Source organism: Phocoena phocoena, chromosome 19, assembly GCF_963924675.1.
Source record: "Phocoena phocoena chromosome 19, mPhoPho1.1, whole genome shotgun sequence".
Classification (NCBI taxonomy): Eukaryota; Metazoa; Chordata; class Mammalia; order Artiodactyla; family Phocoenidae; genus Phocoena; species Phocoena phocoena.
In genome coordinates this window covers 6,879,030-6,899,290 of record NC_089237.1, presented here as the reverse complement: position 1 = coordinate 6,899,290, position 20,261 = coordinate 6,879,030, and the positions used below count along the sequence as shown (strand labels likewise).

The window sequence follows — 20,261 nt, the reverse complement described above, 5'->3', positions numbered from 1 at the left end:
CAGGCTCCCCTTCCTTATGCTTCTGTTCCATTGGGTTTAGACGTATTGGGGTGCTGAGGTGGGGAACTACAGGAAGATGGGTCACTTACTCAAATCTGAATCTAGTTTGTAGGTAAATATATTTACATGTAGTCAGGAAATTGCGTGAAATCTACAAAAAGGAGAGTCAACAAAACTTAGCAATGCTAAGCATTTCCTAGAGGAGGATGGAACTGCCAATTCTAGAGACCTGTCAGTTCCACAAAAAGGATTGTCCCGATTACCTGAGCCTGGTGGTAAAATCGCCTCTTCCAGGTGGAACTGGATGTTTAAGGCAGATGCTCCCATGTTTCACGCCAACTCTGGTTTATGCGTTTGTCTCTGAGGAGCTCTGCTCACACGAACCAGTTGTCCTCATCAGATTCATTCACTTCTGACCGTTACTGGGAGTCCCCGTGATTGGGGCCGTGGGTTGGTGCTGCCTTGACGGGTTGGAAGCTCTGCGCCGGTCCCCACAGCAGGGTGCGCAGGTATGGCGTCTCAGGTTTAAGGAGGCTTGACTCCTTGTTAGACGACGCTTCCCAGTATTTAAGATAGTCCCTCCTGTCGGGCCCCTGGAAGTTCTGCCCCGAGTAACATTCGGGGTGAGCGAGGACGTCTGCTACAGCGTGGAAGGCTGCTGATGTGCACGTAGGTGCGTCCTCAGACCAGAAAGCAGCGCAAGCCATCGCCACGCCGGCCCCGCCCCCCGAAACGGGGCTGCCCATGCAAATCAGCCGCGGTCGAGCCCGCCCACCCCACGGCTCCGGAAGCTGCAGTGCCCTCGTCCAGGTCCGCGCGGCGGCTCCCGGGGCCACGTTTCCGCCGGGCCGCCTGCCTCGCAGCGATGGCGATACAGATGGCTGCGCGGCGCGGGCGGCCAGTGCGGGTGCTGGTGGACATGGACGGCGTTCTGGCGGATTTCGAGGCCGGCCTCCTGCGGGGCTTCCGCCGAAGCTTCCCCCGGGAGCCGCACGTGCCGCTGCAGGAGCGCCGCGGCTTCCTCGCCTGCGAGCAGTACCGAGCCCTGCGCCCGGACCTGGCGGTAGGGAGGTGGGGGGGGGGGCGGCGGCGGCATGGGGCCGCCCTGGAGCGGGGAGCCCCGACCCCACAGGACACCTGGGAGTGGGGAGACTTCCCCTTGGGTCAGGACTGTCTCTGCTCCATGTCCAGTGACACCTTCCTGTTTAAAATTAACAAAGCTCTCACTTCAGAATCCACAGTTCACCTCAGGACTAGACAGTCTGGGGGAGTACTTACCCCTGAACAAAGTCCTCTACCTGAGACTCTGATTTGGGGACCGAAGCCCCCCCAGGAACTTCACTTTGAGAGTCCTCGCTGGGGCTGGAGAGGTCTGCTGGGATCAGAGCCAGGACGGGAACACTGTATCTTTCAGGACAAAGTGGCCAGTGTGTATGAAGCCCCAGGCTTTTTCCTAGACTTGGAGCCCATCCCTGGAGCCTTGGAAGCAATGCGGGAGATGAATGACATGCAGGAGTGAGGAAGGGCGGGGAGGGAGGGGGGTGGGGAGCAGGGGTTGGCACCACCCTGTCTAACCGCCCCCCCCCGCCCCCGCAGCACCGAGGTCTTCATCTGCACCAGCCCTCTGATGAAGTATGACCACTGTGTGCACGAGAAGGTGCGGCTGCCCCAGCACTTCACCCGCAGACTTAGGCTCCTAAGCCCTGATCTTTGAAAGAAAGCGGCAGAAACAGAGACAGTCGGGGGTGGGGGTGGGGGGGTAGAGGGGAGCCATATCTCTCATGAGCTGCTGTAGACCCTCCCTCACACCTACTTGCTCACTGGCCCTGAATTCAAGGGCCCGTCAGGCCCTACTGAGCCACCTATGCCCACCTCACAGTACCGCTGGGTGGAGAAGCACCTGGGGCCCCAGTTTGTGGAGCGCATTATCTTGACGAGGGACAAGACGGTGGTCTTGGGGGACCTCCTCATTGATGACAAGGACACCATTCAAGGTAGGAGCCCTTTTCCCTAGCAACCTCCAGGCATCTAGCCTGCTGGGATTAGGGAGAGGGAGTAAAAATAACCAGATTACAGAGTGTATCCCTGCCTTCCTCCCGTGTCCTGTCGCAGGCCAAGAGGAGACCCCAAGCTGGGAGCACATCTTGTTCACCTGCTGCCACAACCAGCACCTGGCCCTGCCCCCCCCACGGAGACGGCTGCTCTCCTGGAGGGACAACTGGAAGGAGATTATAGACAGCAAGCGGGGAGCCCTGCAGCGGGACCGAACCGGCCTGGGGCCACCCCAGGAATGAGGTGAGGGGCCATGGCCGTGGACAGTAGCTGATGGAAGGGAAGGCAGACCAGCAGCGAGCCCGGGCAGAACTGAGCGACAGGGCAGCATCATGGCAATGACCCCTCAGCACTGTGCCAGCCACCTGAACCCTCCTGGCAGAGCTGGCCTGGAAACATCGTGGGAAAATCAGGAACCTTTTTAATAAAACACTGTGGCTCACTGCTCTCTTATGGCCTTTTATTTGGGGGAAGCGAAGGAACAGGAGCCCCACAAGGGCAGCTGGGACAGAGGCCAATGAGGAGGCCTTCACCTCCCTCCGTCTCGTCTCCTTAGTCCATTAGTTCCATAGTCTGCCCACCTCCACGTCCACCTGGAAACCACTCCTCTCGAATCTGCCTTTCCTTGGCCATGTAAGAGGTCATCCTTGGGCTTCCCTGGTGGCGCAGTGGTTAAGAATCTGCCTGCCAGTGCAGGGGACACGGGTTCGAGCCCTGGTCCAGGAAGATCACACACGCCGCGGAGCAACTGCGCCACAACTACTGGGCCTGTGCTCTAGAGCCCACGAGCCACAACTACTGAGCCCACGTGCCACAACTACTGAAGCCTGCGCGCCCTACAGCCCGTGCTCTGCAACAAGAGAAGCCACTGCAATGAGAAGCCCGTGCACCCCAATGAAGAGTAGCCCCCGCTCGCTGCAACCAGAGAAAGCCCGTGCGCAGCAACAAAGACCCAACGCAGCCAAAAATAAATAAAATTTTAAAAAAGAAAAAAAAGAGGTCATCCTTAAGGGAGGCCAGGACCTTCCACTGCTCCTGAACCCCACCTTTCCAAGGGGGCCCACACCCTTTCCCCTGTGCTGAGCAGCTGACACTAGACTCTGAGCCATTCGCTTGCTGTCAGTATCTGGTCCCATCTCCCTTGAGCACCTCTCTTACTTGCATCCCTGAAGCCAGCCTGAGGCAGATTTCCAGGGACAGGGACCCCCCGCCCCAACCTCACTAACCCTGATGGCAGAGAAGGCAGGCCAGGGCTTCCAGGCACGTACCATGGGGTGGTGAAGGGAAAAGACAACAGCTCGAAGAGTTTGTGCCTGTATTCTAATGTGTCACCCTCATGGCCTCCGTCTTAATGCCTGATGGCCATGTTAACAGTCACTGGGCTGCGACACTCAAGATCAGGAACCACGTCTTCGTCTTTGAAGCCCTAACATGGTCCCCGGCTGATAGGCCTGTGTGGATAAACAGTTAATCCTGGGCCACAGAGTTCTCCAGGTCAGCATTCACCATGCCCAACACCCAGCCTGGAGAGCTTGCAGGACAGGTACCCGGCCCCCACAGCAGTGGACACAACACTTCCCCAGCTTCCCAGGGCCCCGAAATACTTTTAACAACAAGGCTTCTCATTTCTATTTCTCAGAATTACTCCCGACACTTCTGTTAAGGTGTGATGCCTGTTTCCTCAAGCTCAGGCAATTCTAAGCCCCAGGCCCAGCTGTTCCTCAGGAGAAACACCATCTGCAGAGCCTCTGGGTCCAGGGACATGCTGCTTCTCACACGAGGGTGACAGCTTGGTGGCGGGGTGGGCCAGGAGGCAGGACCTTCGCCTCTAGCTGGTTGAGGGCGTCAGCCTGTCAAAACGGCACCCTTCAATCTCCTTCTCCACGTATCTCAAAGTATGGCTTCCTCACTCATCTCCTGGTGCCTTTCATCAGTGTGAACACCTGTCCCACTGAGAAAACTCGCCTTGAGAGTGGCGGACAAAGCACCGTTTGGGGAGACCGTGCACAGTGCGAGCTTTGCTGCTCCCACTTCCTGAGTCCCCACCGGGATTTTGGTCTTGTCTCTGGCAGTGCCGGTGCCGCAGCCTGAGGGCTCCTTGGATCAGGGCTGCTGCGGGGCCTCAGTCCTTGGTAGTGGGATCCCCAGGGCGGAGTGAGCCCGCCAGCTGCGGGCTTCGGCCACCTGGCTGGGGGAACAGAAGTCTTCCAGGAAGATCTGGGCCAGGTTCCGGAGCCTCGCGTTGGCTGAGAGGGAGAAGCGCACCATGCACTGGACCACGGGCATGGCAGTCAGCTCAGGGTGGGAGCTGGAGCCCGGCGAGCTCAGGTACATGATCGTGGTGACGGCGGACAGCACGGTCTCCTCGTTGGGACTGGACAGGCAGTCGATGATGAGTGGGACACCCCCAGTCTGCAGGATGTGCTCCTTGTTGGCCCTGTCTGAGCACAGGTTGCAGAGGCCTCCTGGGGAAGAGCAAGGTGAGTCTGGATGCCTTAGCCCTGGGCCTCCTTCCATCTTTCCTCTGCCCACTGAGTCCCAGGGAAGGTCCAGGCCTGAGAAGGTGGCCCAGGGACAAGGGATCCCAAGTCTATTCTGATCTCCAGCCCTCCCTTTCCAGATTCCAGAAAGGCCTGCCTGCCCTCCACTGCCCAACCTTCTGGAAGTGGGCACTGATCCCTTTCCCTCCTGGTTCAGCCAGCTCAATGACTGACAGGCTTTCCTTTTTATTTTTTTTAAGTAGAAAACATAAAACCCACAGTGTATCATCACTTTAGAAGAATTAAGAAATATAGGCAAGGTGATGGTTTCACAGGTGTACACATGTCGATACTTATCAAGTTATACTCTTTAAGTATGTAAAGCTTATTATGTGCCAATTATACCTCAATAAAGCTGTCAAAAATATTAGAAGTCAAAATATAAACCATCTTAATCCTACCACCCATTTAACATGTTTTTCATTCCACAATTTTAAAATATGTGACTACATATAAATATTTAATAACAATGTGATATTCTTATTGTTTTGTAAGCCAGCTGTTTTCATTTAACCGTGTCCTGTGAACATCTCTCCACGCCAATAAATCTACGATCATGGCATCATTTAATAGCTGTGCAGTCCACCATTTTATGGAAACAGCATAATTGAGAGTTTAAAGCATTTCAGCATCATTCCCACATCACTATTGCTAGGAATCTGGGGGACAAAAGAAAAGGACAGAGTGAGAGACCCGTGGTTCTGGATCTAAGAACCACTGCTCAGGTAAGGTGCCCAGACCCCTCATTCTCTCCCGTCAGGCCTAAAGCACTCGATGTGGGAAGCTGATTTTCGTGGGTCCTGAGTGAGCTTCCTGCCATCAGGGCACCCTCACCCTTAGGTTCCTACTCCAAGTAGAGAACGAACTTCTAGCTCATTTGCATAACATGGCCGACCAGTAGTGAGTGTCCAATCAGGAGTGAGTTACAGCCCACCCACTTCCCCGGCATCTCTAGAAACAAGCAAAGGGGGGACCTCCCCACACGCCCAGCAAAACCCAACTAGGTCCTCTTTCCCACCAAGAGGGGACAGGTGCAGGGAAGTGGCGCAGGCCTGGCAAAGATCTCCGCCTACTCCAGGTAGGTACAGCCACCCCTTCCCTAGCAGTACCTGGGTAGGGAAACATTTTACCCATTCAGCCTCCAAGGACTTCCCACTGCAAAGATCCTTCTGGGATCTTTGCATGGTGCCACCCTCTTGCTAGTAACCAGCACGTCACTGCTCCGTGGCCAGTGTGGTTTCCCTGGAGTACCCCATTAGCCGCTGCCTGCCACACCCAGGTACGTCCCTCATCACCTGTTTCACCGTCTTCATAAGCTCAGAACTCTGAGAAACCTTCGTGGGGTTTTCTTGCTCACTGACCGCTGAGCCCCGCTAGAAGCTACTGTGCCACGAGGTCGACACCTAGGCTGTCTTGGGACTTCCCTGGTGGTCCAGTGGTTAAGACTCCACGCTCCCAACGCAGGGGGCCTGGGTTCAGTTCCTGGTCAGGGAACTAGATCCCACAGGCTGCAACTAAGAGCCCACACACCGTAACTAAAGATCCCGCGTGCGAAAACGAAGAGCCCCCGTGCCGCAAGCCTAATTAATTAATTAATTAATTTAAAAAAAGACCTAGGCTGTCTTATTCCCAAGACTTCCTGGGTTTCTGGCACAGGGGGCGCTCCGCAAATGTCTGCTGGAAGGATTTTAAAGCAGTGAGCAGGGAAAAGGGCTGCACTGCAGAGGGTCGGGAGGCTGGATGGAATGGCTCCCTGGGACCCTGTGCACCTTGGACAGCTGCAGTTGTGAGGGACGGAAGAGGCCGAGTGGTGCGCCTGGACCGAGGAAGATGGGCAGCAGGAGACGGACTCCAGGCCCTGATGGAGAGGTCCCTCCCGGTGTCTACCCCAGTGGAGCCCTTAGCACAACCCGGGCTCATCCCTGCTGACTGCCTTCTTCACTTGCTGTCTGTCCCCCCCATCACTGGGCATCACAGCATAGTGATTCTGTATTTCCGGAGCCTGCAACTGAGGGTCCTCGCTGGACGCATGCTGGGAACATGGCTGAACCCCACGAAGAGGTACCACCACCCCCATTTAAGGGAAAGAACCTGAGGCTGTTGAGTAACTTGACCAAAGTCCCAGAAGATGGGGAGCCCTTTGCTACTCCCGTGGGAAAGGGTGTCCCTTCAGAAACCACAAGGACAACCAATCCTACCACGGGCAGATGCCAGGCTCAGCCAAGAGCAGGGGCAAGTAGAAATGCTGTGGCACAACTGCTGAGCCCGCCCGCCTAGAGCCCGTGCTCCGCAACAACAGAAGCCAGTGCGATGAGAAGCCCGCGCACTGCAACGAAGAGTAGCCCCCGCTCGCCGCAACTAGAGAAAGCCCGCGCGCAGCAACGAAGACCCAACGCAGCCAAAAATAAATAAATAAAAGATGTCACCTCTTCTAAGAGCCTTCCATGACCACCCTAATCAGTCCCTCTCCCCAAGAGGCCCTCCCCTCACCACCTTCACTTCTTTTCTTCATACCAAAGAAAAAAAGAAAAAGTAAAAAAGCAAAAGAAGAAAATATTCATAGATTCTGACAGAGGACTCATATCCAGAATATACAAAGCATTCCTACCTATCAATAAAAGATGAACAACACAATAAAAACAATGAGCAAAAGACTTTGATAAACTCTGCACAAAAGGGTCAATATATGAAAATGTGCTCGACATTCCTTATCAGAGAAATGAAAATTAAAACCACAGTAAGAGGCCACTACACACCTATCATAATGGCTAAAACAAAAAAAGCCTGACGATACTAAGTGCTGGCGGGGAGGAGTGGAACGCATCGTGGCGACGGTGCAAAGCTAGCTGGCAGCTTCTAGCACAGTTAAACATCCATCTACCCTACGACTCAGCAATTCCACTCCTACCCAAGCCTGTCTGAGAAAAATGAGCACATATGTATGCAAGGAACCTACCCGAGAGAAATGAGTACCTATGTATACAAGAAAACTTGTACAAAAATTATCATAACAGCTTTATTCATAAAGGTTCCAAACTAGAAACAGCTCAAATCTCCATCAGCGGGTGAATGGATGAACAAATTGTGGCCTATTCATATAAAGACATGCACTACCGATACTGTAACAATTTGGATGAATCTCAGAAACATTATGCTGAGTGAAAGAAACCAGATACTATATCCTGTAGGATTCCTCTTACAGGAAAGTCAAGAACAGGCGAAACTGATCCATGGGGATAGAGGTTAGAATAATGGTTACCTCAGGGTGGAAGACACTAACTGGCAGAGGGTACGAGGGACCTTTTCGGGAGATGAGAACATTCTGTATCTTGACTTAAGTGCTGGTTATACTGATGTACGTATAGCTTAATGAATTTAAAAATCCATCCGACTGGCACTTAAGCTACGTGCATTTCACTGTCTGCCGATCCTGCTGCAATCTAAAAACTGGTCACCAGGCAAAAAGGAGAACAAGTTCTGACTGGCGGATGAACATAGTTTGGACAAACCTGGCAAGATAGAGAGAAAGACAAGAGGCAAAGGCAGGGCCCTTCTAGGTGTGGGGAGCCACAGGAACCCCGGGAGAGACAAAAGAGAAAACCCTAGTGCAGTCTGGGATGAGAAAGCTGGCGGCTCAGAGAGGGCAGGTAGGGGATCTCAGGTCACAGAGCAAGGAAGGCAATGGTGCTGGAAGGGACAGGAGGGTCTAAGTATTGTCCTGGGGATTAAATGAGGTCATGCTGACAAGTGCTTAGCCAGCACCTAGTGCCTGAGAGGGCTGGGCAAGTCCTTGGAGACAGTGGCTCAAGACCGTTACAGCTGAGGACCCGCCCGCCCCAGGGTACTGGGCTGGCCGTGGTCAATCCCAGGTCAAAATCTTCACTGGGGGCTATCTGTTCTTGGGTTTTAACTTCAGTATCTTGAAGATGGTTCTCTCTGAAATTTCAGGACAGACATTCAAGGGACAGAACAGCATATAGAGAAAGCTACTATTACACGTAAGAAGGTGAGAGACAAATATACGTATATGTATACGCCCACACTTGCTGGTTTCATATGAGGGGGGAACAGGGTGGAAGGGACAGGAGTGGTAGTGAGACCATACTCATAATACAGTTTTGACTTAAACAGATATGTTTTGTATAAGTTAAAAAAACCAAATTAAATTTTAAAAAATCATGGCTTTTCGCACTTCTGACCTGTATTTCAGTTCTAAAATTTTACCCTACAGGTACACTCCCACGAGTGAGAAATGACATACAAATAAGGGTACCCACTGTCGCACTGCTCATGAGAGCAAAATGGAAACAACCCTAAGTGGCCATCCTCAGGGGCCGGCTAAATGTTAGTCCTTTCATGCAGTGGACATCATGCCCCAGTTACAAAGAATCAGGCAGCTCTTTACGGGCTGATACCGCAGGTGTGCCAAGACATGGTGCTAAGCTGGAAAAAAAAAGGCAGAATATAGATACAGTATACTACATGTGTAGGATATGCAAAAAGGTATACATAGTATACAAACAAATATATACGCATTTGTTTATCAATCCCTAAAATATCTCTGGGAGAATACACAAGAAACTAGTAACAATGGTTGCCTCCAGAAAAGGCTACAGACCGAGTTACTGTTTATTACCTACCCTTTTGAATTCTGTACCATGTGAGTCAATTATGTATTCACATAAATTAATAAAACACACACGCACACCCTGCTTCTGCCTTGAACTGAGAGGAAGGGGGATTGGTCTCTGCCAGTCGGGGAGGGAGGGCGCAAGGGCCTGGAGCCAGCCTTCCCAGCTAGCGTGGAAGGGAGCAGTGGGGTGAGGACCTTGAATTCACCTCTTTCCTGTAACAAGTGGATGGCTGAGGAATTTCTTTTTAAGCAGAAAGATGTGTGACCCCAGGACACTATATGATCAGTGAGAGAAGGAGGTACACGGGAACCCGAGAGTACGGAGGATGGAGCGAGGGCTCTGTGGTGGGCAGATCTAGCTAGAATCCCAGGAATGCCCCAGGGGACTCAGGTGAGCAGAGCAAGCAACTCCATCTCTCTAAGCCTAGGTTTCTTTATCAGTAAAACGGGAAGGGAGAATTAAATAAGGTAAGACCCCTCCCTGGCACACAGTAGATATGGACCAAGCACGCACCTGTTTATAGCCTCGGAGGCTGGCACAGGGCATATCTTCAACCCACACACAGAGAAAGGGCTGGCACGTACAGGTAGGGTTTAACAATGAGAAAGCAAGTGCCCATGTAACCAGCACTGAGGTCAAAGACTGAAACGCTGTCATCAGTCCAGAAGCCTCCGCACGTTCTTTCCTGATTCAGTTCTCTCCCCTTCTCAGAGGTGACCCTCTTCCTGACTTGTAACAATGCAATAAAATAATTTTAAGTCAATAAGCAGGACCTTTTAAATTTTTAATAAAAAAAATTTTACTACACACACACCCCTAAATACTATAATTCAGTTCTGCCTCTTTTTGGAATCACACTGTACATATTATTACGTGTCTAGCGTCGTTTGCTTAACGTTATGTTTTTAAGATAATTGCAAGGAGCTGTAGGTTGTTCATTTACCTTGCAGTATGAATATCGACAATATTGATAATTCATTCCACTGTTGACTGTTTCCAGTTTAGGACCGTTACAGACAATACTGCTGGTGACATTTCTGCATGTGTCTGGACGTGCATGTACCTAACCCTATGATTGTAACTGCTGGGTCACGCGGCATGCCTATCTTCAATTTTACTAAATCCTATTTTTCCAGAGAGAGGCGTCTCAGGATTCATCTACCAGCCTTTTTCGGTACACCACCACCTCTGGTGGCAGCTACAGGTATTGCATGAAATAGAACAGAGGAAAGCGATTTAACCTGAATCGTGGGAGGCCACCTACTTGCATTCTGTTGTAGTAACAAAACTGCCGAGTATTCCGTGACATACTAGGATTCAGCCAGTTTTCATGGAAGCCGAGGATTATCTCCTGGTTCCTTTACATCTCCATACACCATCTAGAATGGTGCAGGTGTGCACACACAGCATGTAAGACACCAGAGAATCAACCAATGGTGCTTCAGTCCAACACTCCCAAATTAATGCCAAAGCCTGCCAGAGTTTTTATTTGGGGCATGAGCTCTGAGATCCTGGCTTTTTATCTGGTTCCTGATAATTCACCCGCTTCCTATCCCCCATCCCAAATGAGGGTGGCCTGTCTCCCCGTGGTACTTCCTCCTACTACTGCCCGGACACCCACTGTGAGGATAAAGATCAACTTTCATACCTTTTCCTATCATTCAACGATGCTTTTCCAGAAGGGCCAAATCCCTGGAACAGGTGGGTGATAAGACACTATCCCATCCTACCTCACCTCTCTAGGAGACTCGGGAACTGTTTATCTTCAAAGGGGTCTGGATACCTAGGGGACCTTGCAGCTGCAGGCACTTTATCTCATTTAATTCTCAACAACTCTGTGAGGCAGGTACTGATCCTCCCCCACCTGACCGATGATGGGAGAAGGGAAATCACATGCCCAGAGTTAAGTCGGGGAGTGAGGACTTGAACCCAGGCCTGCCTGACCCCGAAGCCCCACTCTTACCAAACTCTCTATATTCCTTGCCAACAAACCAACATTGGTTTTGGTTCTGCCAAACCATGGCCATGGGCAATCTAACCCGGCAGTTATTCCAGAACCAAACGCACTCAGGGCTGCAGCACGAAGTCATGGCCAGGACTCTGCACACATTCCCCAGCCCCATCCTCGTCCCAGGCCAAAAGGCCTGAGCATTCAAGACGTAACAAAGGTAAGCAAGGCACTCTGATCTCATGGAGATTCACCATCTCAGATCTGCCACCAGAGACAAAAGATTCAAAGCTACAAAGCCCAGCACAGAATAAGCACCGACAGTGTTTCCCATGTAGCACCACAGACGTTAACAGAAAAGGAAACAGCAAGAGTGACAAAACAGGCTTCTGAGCACCACTGGGACTTTCCTTTTAAGTTATGCACAGTAAATACAAGAGAATTTTAATCTCCAGAGGATCCCACGGAGGGATTCAATGCCAAGAAAGCTGCTGCTCTTGGGATTGGGGACGTTGGGAAGAAGAAGAAGAGAAGGAAACAGGGGCTGTGAAAAGTAAAACTGGAGATGATACCAACAATTCTAGACAAAGTATCGAGACCTTCACGGAGACAGACATGCGCACACGCTCTGCTCCCCACAACAGTCCTGCGAGGCAGACAAGGCTCAGGTGAGGAAATGAGGCTCAGAGAAGGGACAGGACTCATCCACGAAGACTGGCTACAAAGTGGAGAAGTGGGGGCCGTGGACTCCAGGTCCAGGGTTTGGTCACCCACTCTGGGAAGCTGCCCAGGAGGGCAAGAACCCAGGCCCAGCCCTGATCTCTGGCAAAGCTCCCAGCTCAGTGGGCCAGGAACTCAAGAGTGTTCCTGCCTTGGGAAAGTTGCTTCCTGATCCTGTAAAAACTTGCCTTGGGAGACTGCTCTTTTCAGCAAAGGTTTCTCCAGAGTCGAGAGCTTGGGTTGAAGGAGCTGTGTCACTCTCAGGTGGAAGCCTAGCCACGGGCTTCTGCAGGGGTCACTGTCACCACTCAGGCGGCAGGAGCTCTGGGGCAGAGTTCCAAAAAGGGAGGAGATGGAGTACTAACACTGGAGAAATCTTAAAGTGACCAATTTTTCACGATATTTATTCAGCATAATAATCTTCCAGAGGGGCAGAGACATGAGCTATTCCCACCCTTAGACCTGGGCAACCGGGGCTCCTGCCCCCAGCCCAGGTTTCGAGGGCCTCACTCTGGCCCTCTCCATAGGTTGAAGAGTCCAGGGAGCCTGCCCAAAGCCCATCCCCCTTCCCCCATACCCAGAGCTCCAGTTCCTAAACCTGCTCCCCCAGCTGCATGGGCCTCTTTCCTGCATCCCGACTCCCAGCGGTGAACCCCGCAGTTTGTGTGCACACGCCGACGTCCAATGAGTGGCCACCAGGCAAGTGTCTGTGGGGCTGTGAGTGAAGCTGGGATGTCCACACATGTGTGAGGCCTGTCATAGTAAGAGGAGTCCCAGATATCACAAATTAGAGGCAGACCTGGATGGCCTTTCAAAAATTTAAATCACATTTGCCCAGGATGTATTCATGAAAAAAAAAAAAAGTGTGTTACCTGATTCTAGAAAAGTTTTCAATCTAATTTCTAAGTTACAGGAAATAAAGCAGTTACAGGAACAAACGAAATGACACCATAAAGAGGCAACTAGACAATTCAGAAGGTGAGGCGTTCTGCAGAACTGGTCTGGATCCTTCAACAATTAGTGTTAGGAAAAAAGAGTCTATTAATGATTAAAAGAGATATAAGATGGGCTTCCCTGGTGGGGCAGTGGTTGAGAATCCACCTGCCAACGCAGGGGACACAGGTTCGAGCCCTGGTCCGGGAAGATCCCACATGCCGCAGAGCAACTAAGCCCGTGGGCCACAGCTACTGAGCCTGAGCTCTAGAGCCCACGAGCCACAACTACTGAGCCCACGTGCCACAACTACTGAAGTCCGTGTGCCTAGAGGCCATGCTCCGCAACAAGAGAAGCCACTGCAGTGAGAAGCCCGCGCACCACGACGAAGAGTAGCCCCCGCTCACCGCAACTAGAGAAAGCCCACGCGCAGCAACGAAGACCCAAAAGCAGTCAAAAATAAATAAATTTATATTAAAAAAAGATATAATTGATGCTGTGATTTCCTTCCAAACAGCACCATATGGAAAGGGGGGGAGGTGGAGGATAAAGAGTAACTTCAGGGACTTCCCTGGCGGTCCAGTGGTTAAGACTCCATGCTTCCAATGCAGGGGGCATGGGTTCAATCTCTGGTCAGGGAACTAAGATCCCACATGCCACAAGGTATGGCCAATAAATAAATAAATAAATAAATAAATAAATAAAAGAGTGACTTTATAGTGGAGAAACCTGACAAACACTACTTCATCCAGGTGATCAAGGTTAATATCAACAGTGATAAGTCATGTTGATAGCATATGCCCTTGATAAGATGTAAATGAAAATGGCCTTTTACCATTCACCTCTGTGGTCATCCTCCCCAAAACCCATATCCCACTCTAATCATGAGAAAAATATCAGACAAATCCCAACTGAGGGAAAACCTACAAAATACCTGACCAGTACTCCTCAAAACTGCCAAAGTCATCCAAAAAAAGGGAAAGTCTAAGAAACTGGCACAGCCCAGAGGAGCCTAAGGAGACATGACAACTAAATGTAACACAGTATCTTGGATGGAATCCTGGAGCAGTAAAAGGATTATTAGGGAAAAACTAAACAAATCTGAATAAAGTATGGACCTGAGTTAATAATAATACATCAATATTAGTTTATTAATTGTAACAAACGTACCATACTAATGTAAGACGGTAACAATGAGGAAACTAGGTGCGGCATATATGGGAACTCTGTACTATCTTTGCAATTTTTCTAAAACTGTTCTAAAATACAAGGTTTATTTAAAAACAGAGAGATTGAGATCTAAGGAACGTAAGAACCAGATTAAGTGCATGAATCCTGGACTGGATCCTGGTTTATACAAAACAACAAAATGTCCTTTGGGGACCTATTAGAGAAGTTGGCCTAACTGGGTATTTGGTGATAATGGAATTATTAAGCGCATTCTCTATGTAGATATGATTCACTATGTAGAGAAATGTTCTTTTTTAAAGATGCATGCTGAAAAAACAATGTTGGTTTGCCTTCAGAATAAACTCCAAACTCTTTCCTAATGCCGAGACCTGAATCCCTGTAAACTCTGGTGCCGTGAGCTCTCTATAACCTCATTTAGTACCGCTCTCTGCTTCACTCACCACAGTGGTGCCACATCAGCGTTCCTTCTGGTTCCTCCTGCTCTAGAGTCTTTTTTTTTTTTTTTTTTTTGCGGTACGCGGGCCTCTCACTGTTGTGGCCTCTCCCATTGCAGAGCACAGGCTCAGCGGCCATGGCTCACGGGCCCAGCCGCTCCGCGGCACGTGGGATCTTCCCGGACCGGGGCACGAACCCGTGTCCCCGGACTCTCAATCACTGCGCCACCAGGAAAGCTCTGCTCTAGAGTCTTTGCCCACGCTGTGCCCTCCCATGATGGCCAAACAAGAAGTAGCCCCTCCCTCCCCTTGCTCTCTCTCATCACCCTGTTTATTTTCTTCAGAGCCTCAGCTTTCTTGTTTGTCAACCATCTGTCTCCCCCTACTAGAATGTAAATTCCTTGAGGGCAAAGACCCTTTGCCCAACTTGTTCGCCATCTCTCCAACATCTAGAACAATACCTTGCTCGCACAATATACGCCCAATAAATATCTGTCCAGTAAATAATTCAGTAGGTCTTAGACGACCATAACAACTACAGGAGTCACAAGCCATTCCAAGTCACCGCTACTTCTCTTGATGGTAAAACTTTTTTTGGCTGTGCCCCACGGCATGTGGGATCTTAGTTCCCCAACCAGGGATTGAACCCGTGCCCCCTGCAGTGGAAGCACGGAGTCTTAACCACTGGACCGCCAGGGAAGTCCCGATGTTAAAACATTAAGTCAAAGATGTTTAAAATGGGCACTCAACATTTTTCCCTCCAATGGGGCTTCAATCCATTCCCTCATTTTCGATCTCACCTCTAAGCGGGAGGGAAGCTAGACAAGGCAGAGGGGGTCCTGAGAGTTCCAAACCTGATTCAAGCGAGCCGTGACCTGGACGACGTGTGAACCGCGGAGGCGGCACAGACATCGCGAAAGTCTGCCTTCGCAGCTGAGCGACTGCCTAAGAGATTCCTTTTCCAACAACTCACTTCTAACTCATTATCTCATTACAGCCCATCAGGTATCTAGGAGAGCGGCCCCATCCTTACCAATAGCAAACTCCACCAGGGTCTCATTCTCCTCCGACAGTGAATCGAGGAATAAATCCAGGACCTGCAGCTGCCGCAGATACTGGTAGTTACTGGGGTCATAGGCGAAGTTGGCGAGGTTGGCCAGTACTTGCTCCTTGGCGTCTGCAGTGGAAAAGCGGCACTGGAGCCAGGTCCGGGGCGGCGATCGCGGCCAGACCCCTGCCTGGTACCCTGCTCCCCACCCTGCCGCTCTCACCTTGGCTCTCGGTCGCCTGGAATTCCGTGACCAGCGCCTGCAGGTATCCCAGCCGGCCGACGTGGGGGTCTACCTTCGGCTTCTGGGCCATGGTCGGGCGGCGGAGGAACCCCGGGGGACGGGCAGGGGAGTGTGGAAGGTGAGGCTGGAAAGCGGGCGAGAACCTCACCTGGGCCTCGCCGGGTCCGGAGAGGGGCAGACCGGAGCGGGAAATAGGTTCCTTTCCTGGCTTCAGGTTCTGCAGTAATTTGCAGCTGAAATTGGGCTGGGAAAATGGGGTGGGGACTCAGGACCTCGTAAGAGTTGGGAGTGAACATCCAAACTGGGGCGCGGAAGACCGGGACGCTCTCGCGCGCCGAAGAAGGGAGGAGCAGCGCCCAGCGGCGCTTACTTTTCGGCTCAGTTCCGGACTTCCGGGGCAAGCCGCTCTTAGCCCCGCCCCAGGGGGCGGAAGGGGCGGGCCGAGGAGGGTGAGGGGCGGGGCTGTCATTGAGCTCCCTGGGCTTGCTTCAAGCAAGTTCTTCCGCCGGTGCTTACGCCGGGAGCTTCAAGCCTCTTGTCTCAGGCAGGTGGCGATCCGCATCGTGATGGAAGCGGTTATGGAAGGTATGCGTTGAGGAGCGCCTCTAGGGCCCTTAGGAGCTCAGAGGTGCCGGAGCGCCTATGTGGGGGGCTGTCGGGGCAGAAGCACCTCCAGATGCCCCTGCACTTGACGGAGGGGTGCAGTTCCCCCACACACACCAAGGGCCCCCAGGAACGCAAGTGTCGGCTCCCTGTGTCCCCCACGCGGGTCCTTTTGAAACGGAGCAGGACCCTATGGTCCTTGCCCCCCATGTCCTCAGCCTGCCTTTTGTCTGTGGAAAAACTTTAGCCAAAGAATAAGTTTAATCAGAAGTGAAAAAATGCAGAAATAGAGGAAAACAAAGGAGACCAGATAATAATAGTTTAGTCCTTAAGCATAGTCAAGGACCTTTAGTTCGTCCTTAAGGTCTATAGATAACATTCTGAGCCGTATCCTGTGAGCTGTTTTGCAGTTACTGAAGCCCCCACCAGGTGGAGGAGGATGACTACATGATGACCAAATTGAAGCCATGACATAAGCTGCTCCACTTCACACAATTCCGTGAACTGGCCTCAGAGAAATGGGAACAAACCCTGGAACTAAAGATTAACCGTACTTAAGACGACCAAGATGACGCTGATCAGACCACATTACTGGTTTCAAGCTGACTGTCAGAACTGACTATGCTGTTCTGTTCCCTCCCTCCGCCTATATAACCCTGAAACTCCCTTTTAAAAGCCCCTGTCCCCTGAACAGCAATCGGGAGTTCTCGGACAGGACTCCACCCTCTCCCCGGTTGCCAGCCTCTGAAGCAAACTTTCCTTTCCTACCAACACTTGTCTCTCAAGAATTGCCTTTCTGGGCTTCCCTGGTGGCGCAGTGGTTGAGAGTCCGCCTGCCGATGCAGGGGACACGGGTTCGTGCCCCGGTCCGGGAAGATCCCGCATGCCGCGGAGCGGCTGGGCCCGTGAGCCATGGCCACTGAGCCTGCGTGTCCGGAGCCTGTGCTCCAAAAAAGAATTGGCTTTCGAGCGGCGAGCAGCCGGACCTGGGTTCGCTAACACTTTGACACTACCTTCTGGTCTGCTTTTCCCAAAAGCCAGGCGACGACTTCCCCGGCAGTCCAGTGGTTGACTCCGCGCCCCCAAAGGAGGGGGCATGGGTTCTATCCCTGGTCTGGGAACTGAGATCCCGCATGCCGCATGACGCGGCCAAAATGAAAAGCCGGGCGAGCCTGGTATCCTCTGCTTCCCAATCCTGAGCTGAGTCTGCCACCTCTGGCTGGAAGGCATTTTATCAGCCAGGTGGCAGAGAGCACCAGGGGCAGCACCGTTGGGCCCTAGAAGGAGCCCAGCTGTACCGCTTTGGCGGTTTTCTGATGCTGAAGCCCTTCCGCCCACTTCCTTCTCTTCTCGGGGCTTCTCAGGAAGGGGGCGTGCGACCCATACCTCATAGGCACAGGGGACAGAGCACCAGGGAGGAAGGTGGTCCTCCCAGACTCCAGTCGTGCTTGAAAATGTGGGGATGAAAGGGGCTTGGGCTGCAAGTTTCTTGAGGGCAAGGGCCATGCTCCTTTTGCCCTGGGGCTGGCATGAGGGCAGAGTGGCTGCCACATTCCAGCCTACCACAGCCCCATTGAGAGCAGCCTCCACCTCCGTGGTGGGCTCAGGTCCCTGTGATCAGCCCCTGCCCTGTGCACACACCCCTGGGGCAGGAGTTATGACCATAGTCTGGGTGCTTGGGTACCCTGGCTGCTTCTTGCAGGACAGTGGCCCCAGGCCCCTCACCAGGCCCTTCACATTCTGAGGGGAGCTGATTCGACTTGGGGAAGTATATCTCAGCACAAGGTGGCCAGGGGGCTTCTCTGCTTCTGTCTGGACAGAGCAGTAAAGGCCTGGGGACCAGGAGCTCAGAGCTTGGGGACAGGATGGAAGTGAGCTCCTGGTCAGGAACTGCTCTAGACCCTCTCTAGAGGAATCCCAGGATCAGGTAAGTGTGGGTTCTGGAATCAGATGGGCCACCCCAGCTTCCCTCATTTGTTCCCTCCTAAGGCTTCAGAGGCCCTCATCTTTGGGAAGAATTCTTCGTCCTTGGTTTTGTGCTGAGGGCAGCGACCAGGACTTAACTCCTCTCTGCCAGTTCCTGACACACAGTAGATGCTCAATAATATTTGCTAAAGGAATTCTGCCCAGAGATTATCACCACTCTTGCCCAGGGGGCAGAGGAGGTCAAAGTTCCCTATCCTAAACGTTTACTAATATCTTTTTTCCTTGAAAGAAATCAGTTTTCAGGAAGTGGGCCTAAAAGGGGATACACGTTTCAAAGGCTCGTGGCTACTAGCACCAAAAAGTATTCATCTACGTACCAGCCCCAACTCTCCTTTTCTGCTCAGTTAAGATGGAGAAGGTGGCAGGACCTGGTAACTGTGTCCAGCTGTGGATTCCCCCTTCAGTGCACAAGCTATGGATGGTGACCAAGTACAGGACAGGATGGGGGGGGGGGGGCAGGGAAGCAATGGGGGGTCTTCAGGATCAGACTTTTCAAACTGGAAGAGACTTTAACTTATCTAGGCCAACCTCCTCCTTTTTCAAGGCCCAGAGATGGTCCAGAGTCACACAGCAGATTATGGCGGAGTCAAACGTGAATTTAGGTCTCTATTCCAGCCCAGAGCCCTTTGCTTCACCTCCGTACTACCTCTTTTGGCCAGAAGGGGGCACTCATGAGTCCTGGAAAAGACAACATCCCCAAGGATGCTGACTCACGCCAGTTGGACTCATGCAGGAGGAAGGCTGGAGTCGGGTCATAAAAAGAAAATCTATTCTCCTGATAAGGGTTTCTTGTTGAAACCTGGTTGAGCTTGAATCAACAAACAAGGTTCTTGGTGGGAGTAGCCCTGAAGGGGGATGGGGGAAAACTTACTCCAGGCCTCTTTTCTAGCTTCGTTAGTTCACAGGGTTTATAACCCGCTGCAGAAACTGTTTCTGTGTGTAATTGAAACAAACTCTGTTTTTCCTTTCACTCAGTTGGTACACTGTTGGGACAAGCCTGGGCCCGGGTGATGACCTCAGGGAAGGCACCAGCAAAAAGAATAAGTGGCGGCCGGCCGGTCTGGGGGAGAAGCTCTGACTTCCAGGCCAGCCGCACAGGCCAGTGGGGAGCAGGGGTGGCCTGGCAGCTGGCCCAGCCAGCCACTTATCCCAGGGTTGACACCTCTGACACAGCAGGGAGAAAAGGCCGACAGGAGAGGGGAGTGAAAGGGCTTCTGCTGCAAAAGCAGCTCCATTTCCACAGAGGTCCTGGGGCCCTGCCTAGCAAGCCTTCCTCCCCTGGTCTGATGTGTGGCTCTCCCGCTCCTCCCAGCACTGACCTTCCCAGCCAAGATACAGGATGGGGCAGAGGAGGGAGGAGACCCTAGAGCAGGCCCTGCTGAGTCTGCAGGGGGCCCTCAGACTTCACTGCCTCTAGGACCCAAGCCAGGGGCTCCCCTCCAGTTCTCCGCACTGTCGCCAGGACGGGTGCTCCACCTGGCATTTAATCTGTCCAGATCCTGCATCCAGGCCGACGCTCAGCCTGGCCCTCCACCACTGCAACACATTCTCTCCCAAAGCCCTTCTTCCCAAGGTTCCAGGTAGCATGAGGTCCAGCAACCTGTGCTGGGGGCAGCCCTGCGGGCAAGGGCTGGGCCACCTGGGAAGGAGGAGGGCAGGAGAGACTCGGAGGAGGGTTGAGCTCTGCGGAGCTGTCTAGAGGGTGAAGGACAAAGAGATCACAGGGGAGGCACCCAGGCCGGACTTGAAGGTCCAGTGTATTGAGCTCTATAGCAGCGGCGTAGGCAGCCAGCTGAGCCAAGCCAGCCGTGACGGACCCGAGCTGGGCTCAGACCCACCTTCCTGCGCCCCGGGTGCTCTGATGCCCCGGCAAAAACGTCAGGAGGACCCGCTCCTGGATTCTGCTGGTTAGAAGGACCCTGAGCCTC

At 52.3% G+C, this 20,261-nt stretch overlaps 2 protein-coding genes across 3 annotated transcripts; one reads left to right on the top strand and one right to left on the bottom strand.

The window, feature by feature from the left end:
* The first annotated feature begins 865 nt into the window (after nt 1–865).
* NT5C (5', 3'-nucleotidase, cytosolic) lies at nt 866–2,294 on the top strand. The gene is made up of 5 exons (XM_065897056.1): nt 866–1,063; nt 1,415–1,515; nt 1,597–1,657; nt 1,880–1,994; nt 2,113–2,294. Exons 1-5 carry the CDS (start codon nt 866–868, stop codon nt 2,292–2,294), a joined length of 657 nt encoding a protein of 218 aa, XP_065753128.1.
* A 1,751-nt stretch (nt 2,295–4,045) lies between these two features.
* On the bottom strand, nt 4,046–16,097 carry ARMC7 (armadillo repeat containing 7). Of its 2 annotated transcripts, none has more exons than XM_065897651.1 (3): nt 15,724–16,097; nt 15,486–15,629; nt 4,046–4,517 (listed from the first exon to the last, which is right to left on the bottom strand). In XM_065897651.1, the coding sequence occupies exons 1-3, from the start codon at nt 15,812–15,814 to the stop codon at nt 4,156–4,158; spliced, it is 597 nt and encodes a 198-aa protein (XP_065753723.1). In that variant the 5' UTR covers nt 15,815–16,097; the 3' UTR covers nt 4,046–4,155. The 2 variants fall into 2 exon arrangements, with proteins under 2 accessions (XP_065753723.1, XP_065753724.1); XM_065897652.1 differs by having other exon boundaries at nt 4,377–4,517; nt 15,550–15,629; nt 15,724–15,814.
* Between the last annotated feature and the right edge of the window lie 4,164 nt (nt 16,098–20,261).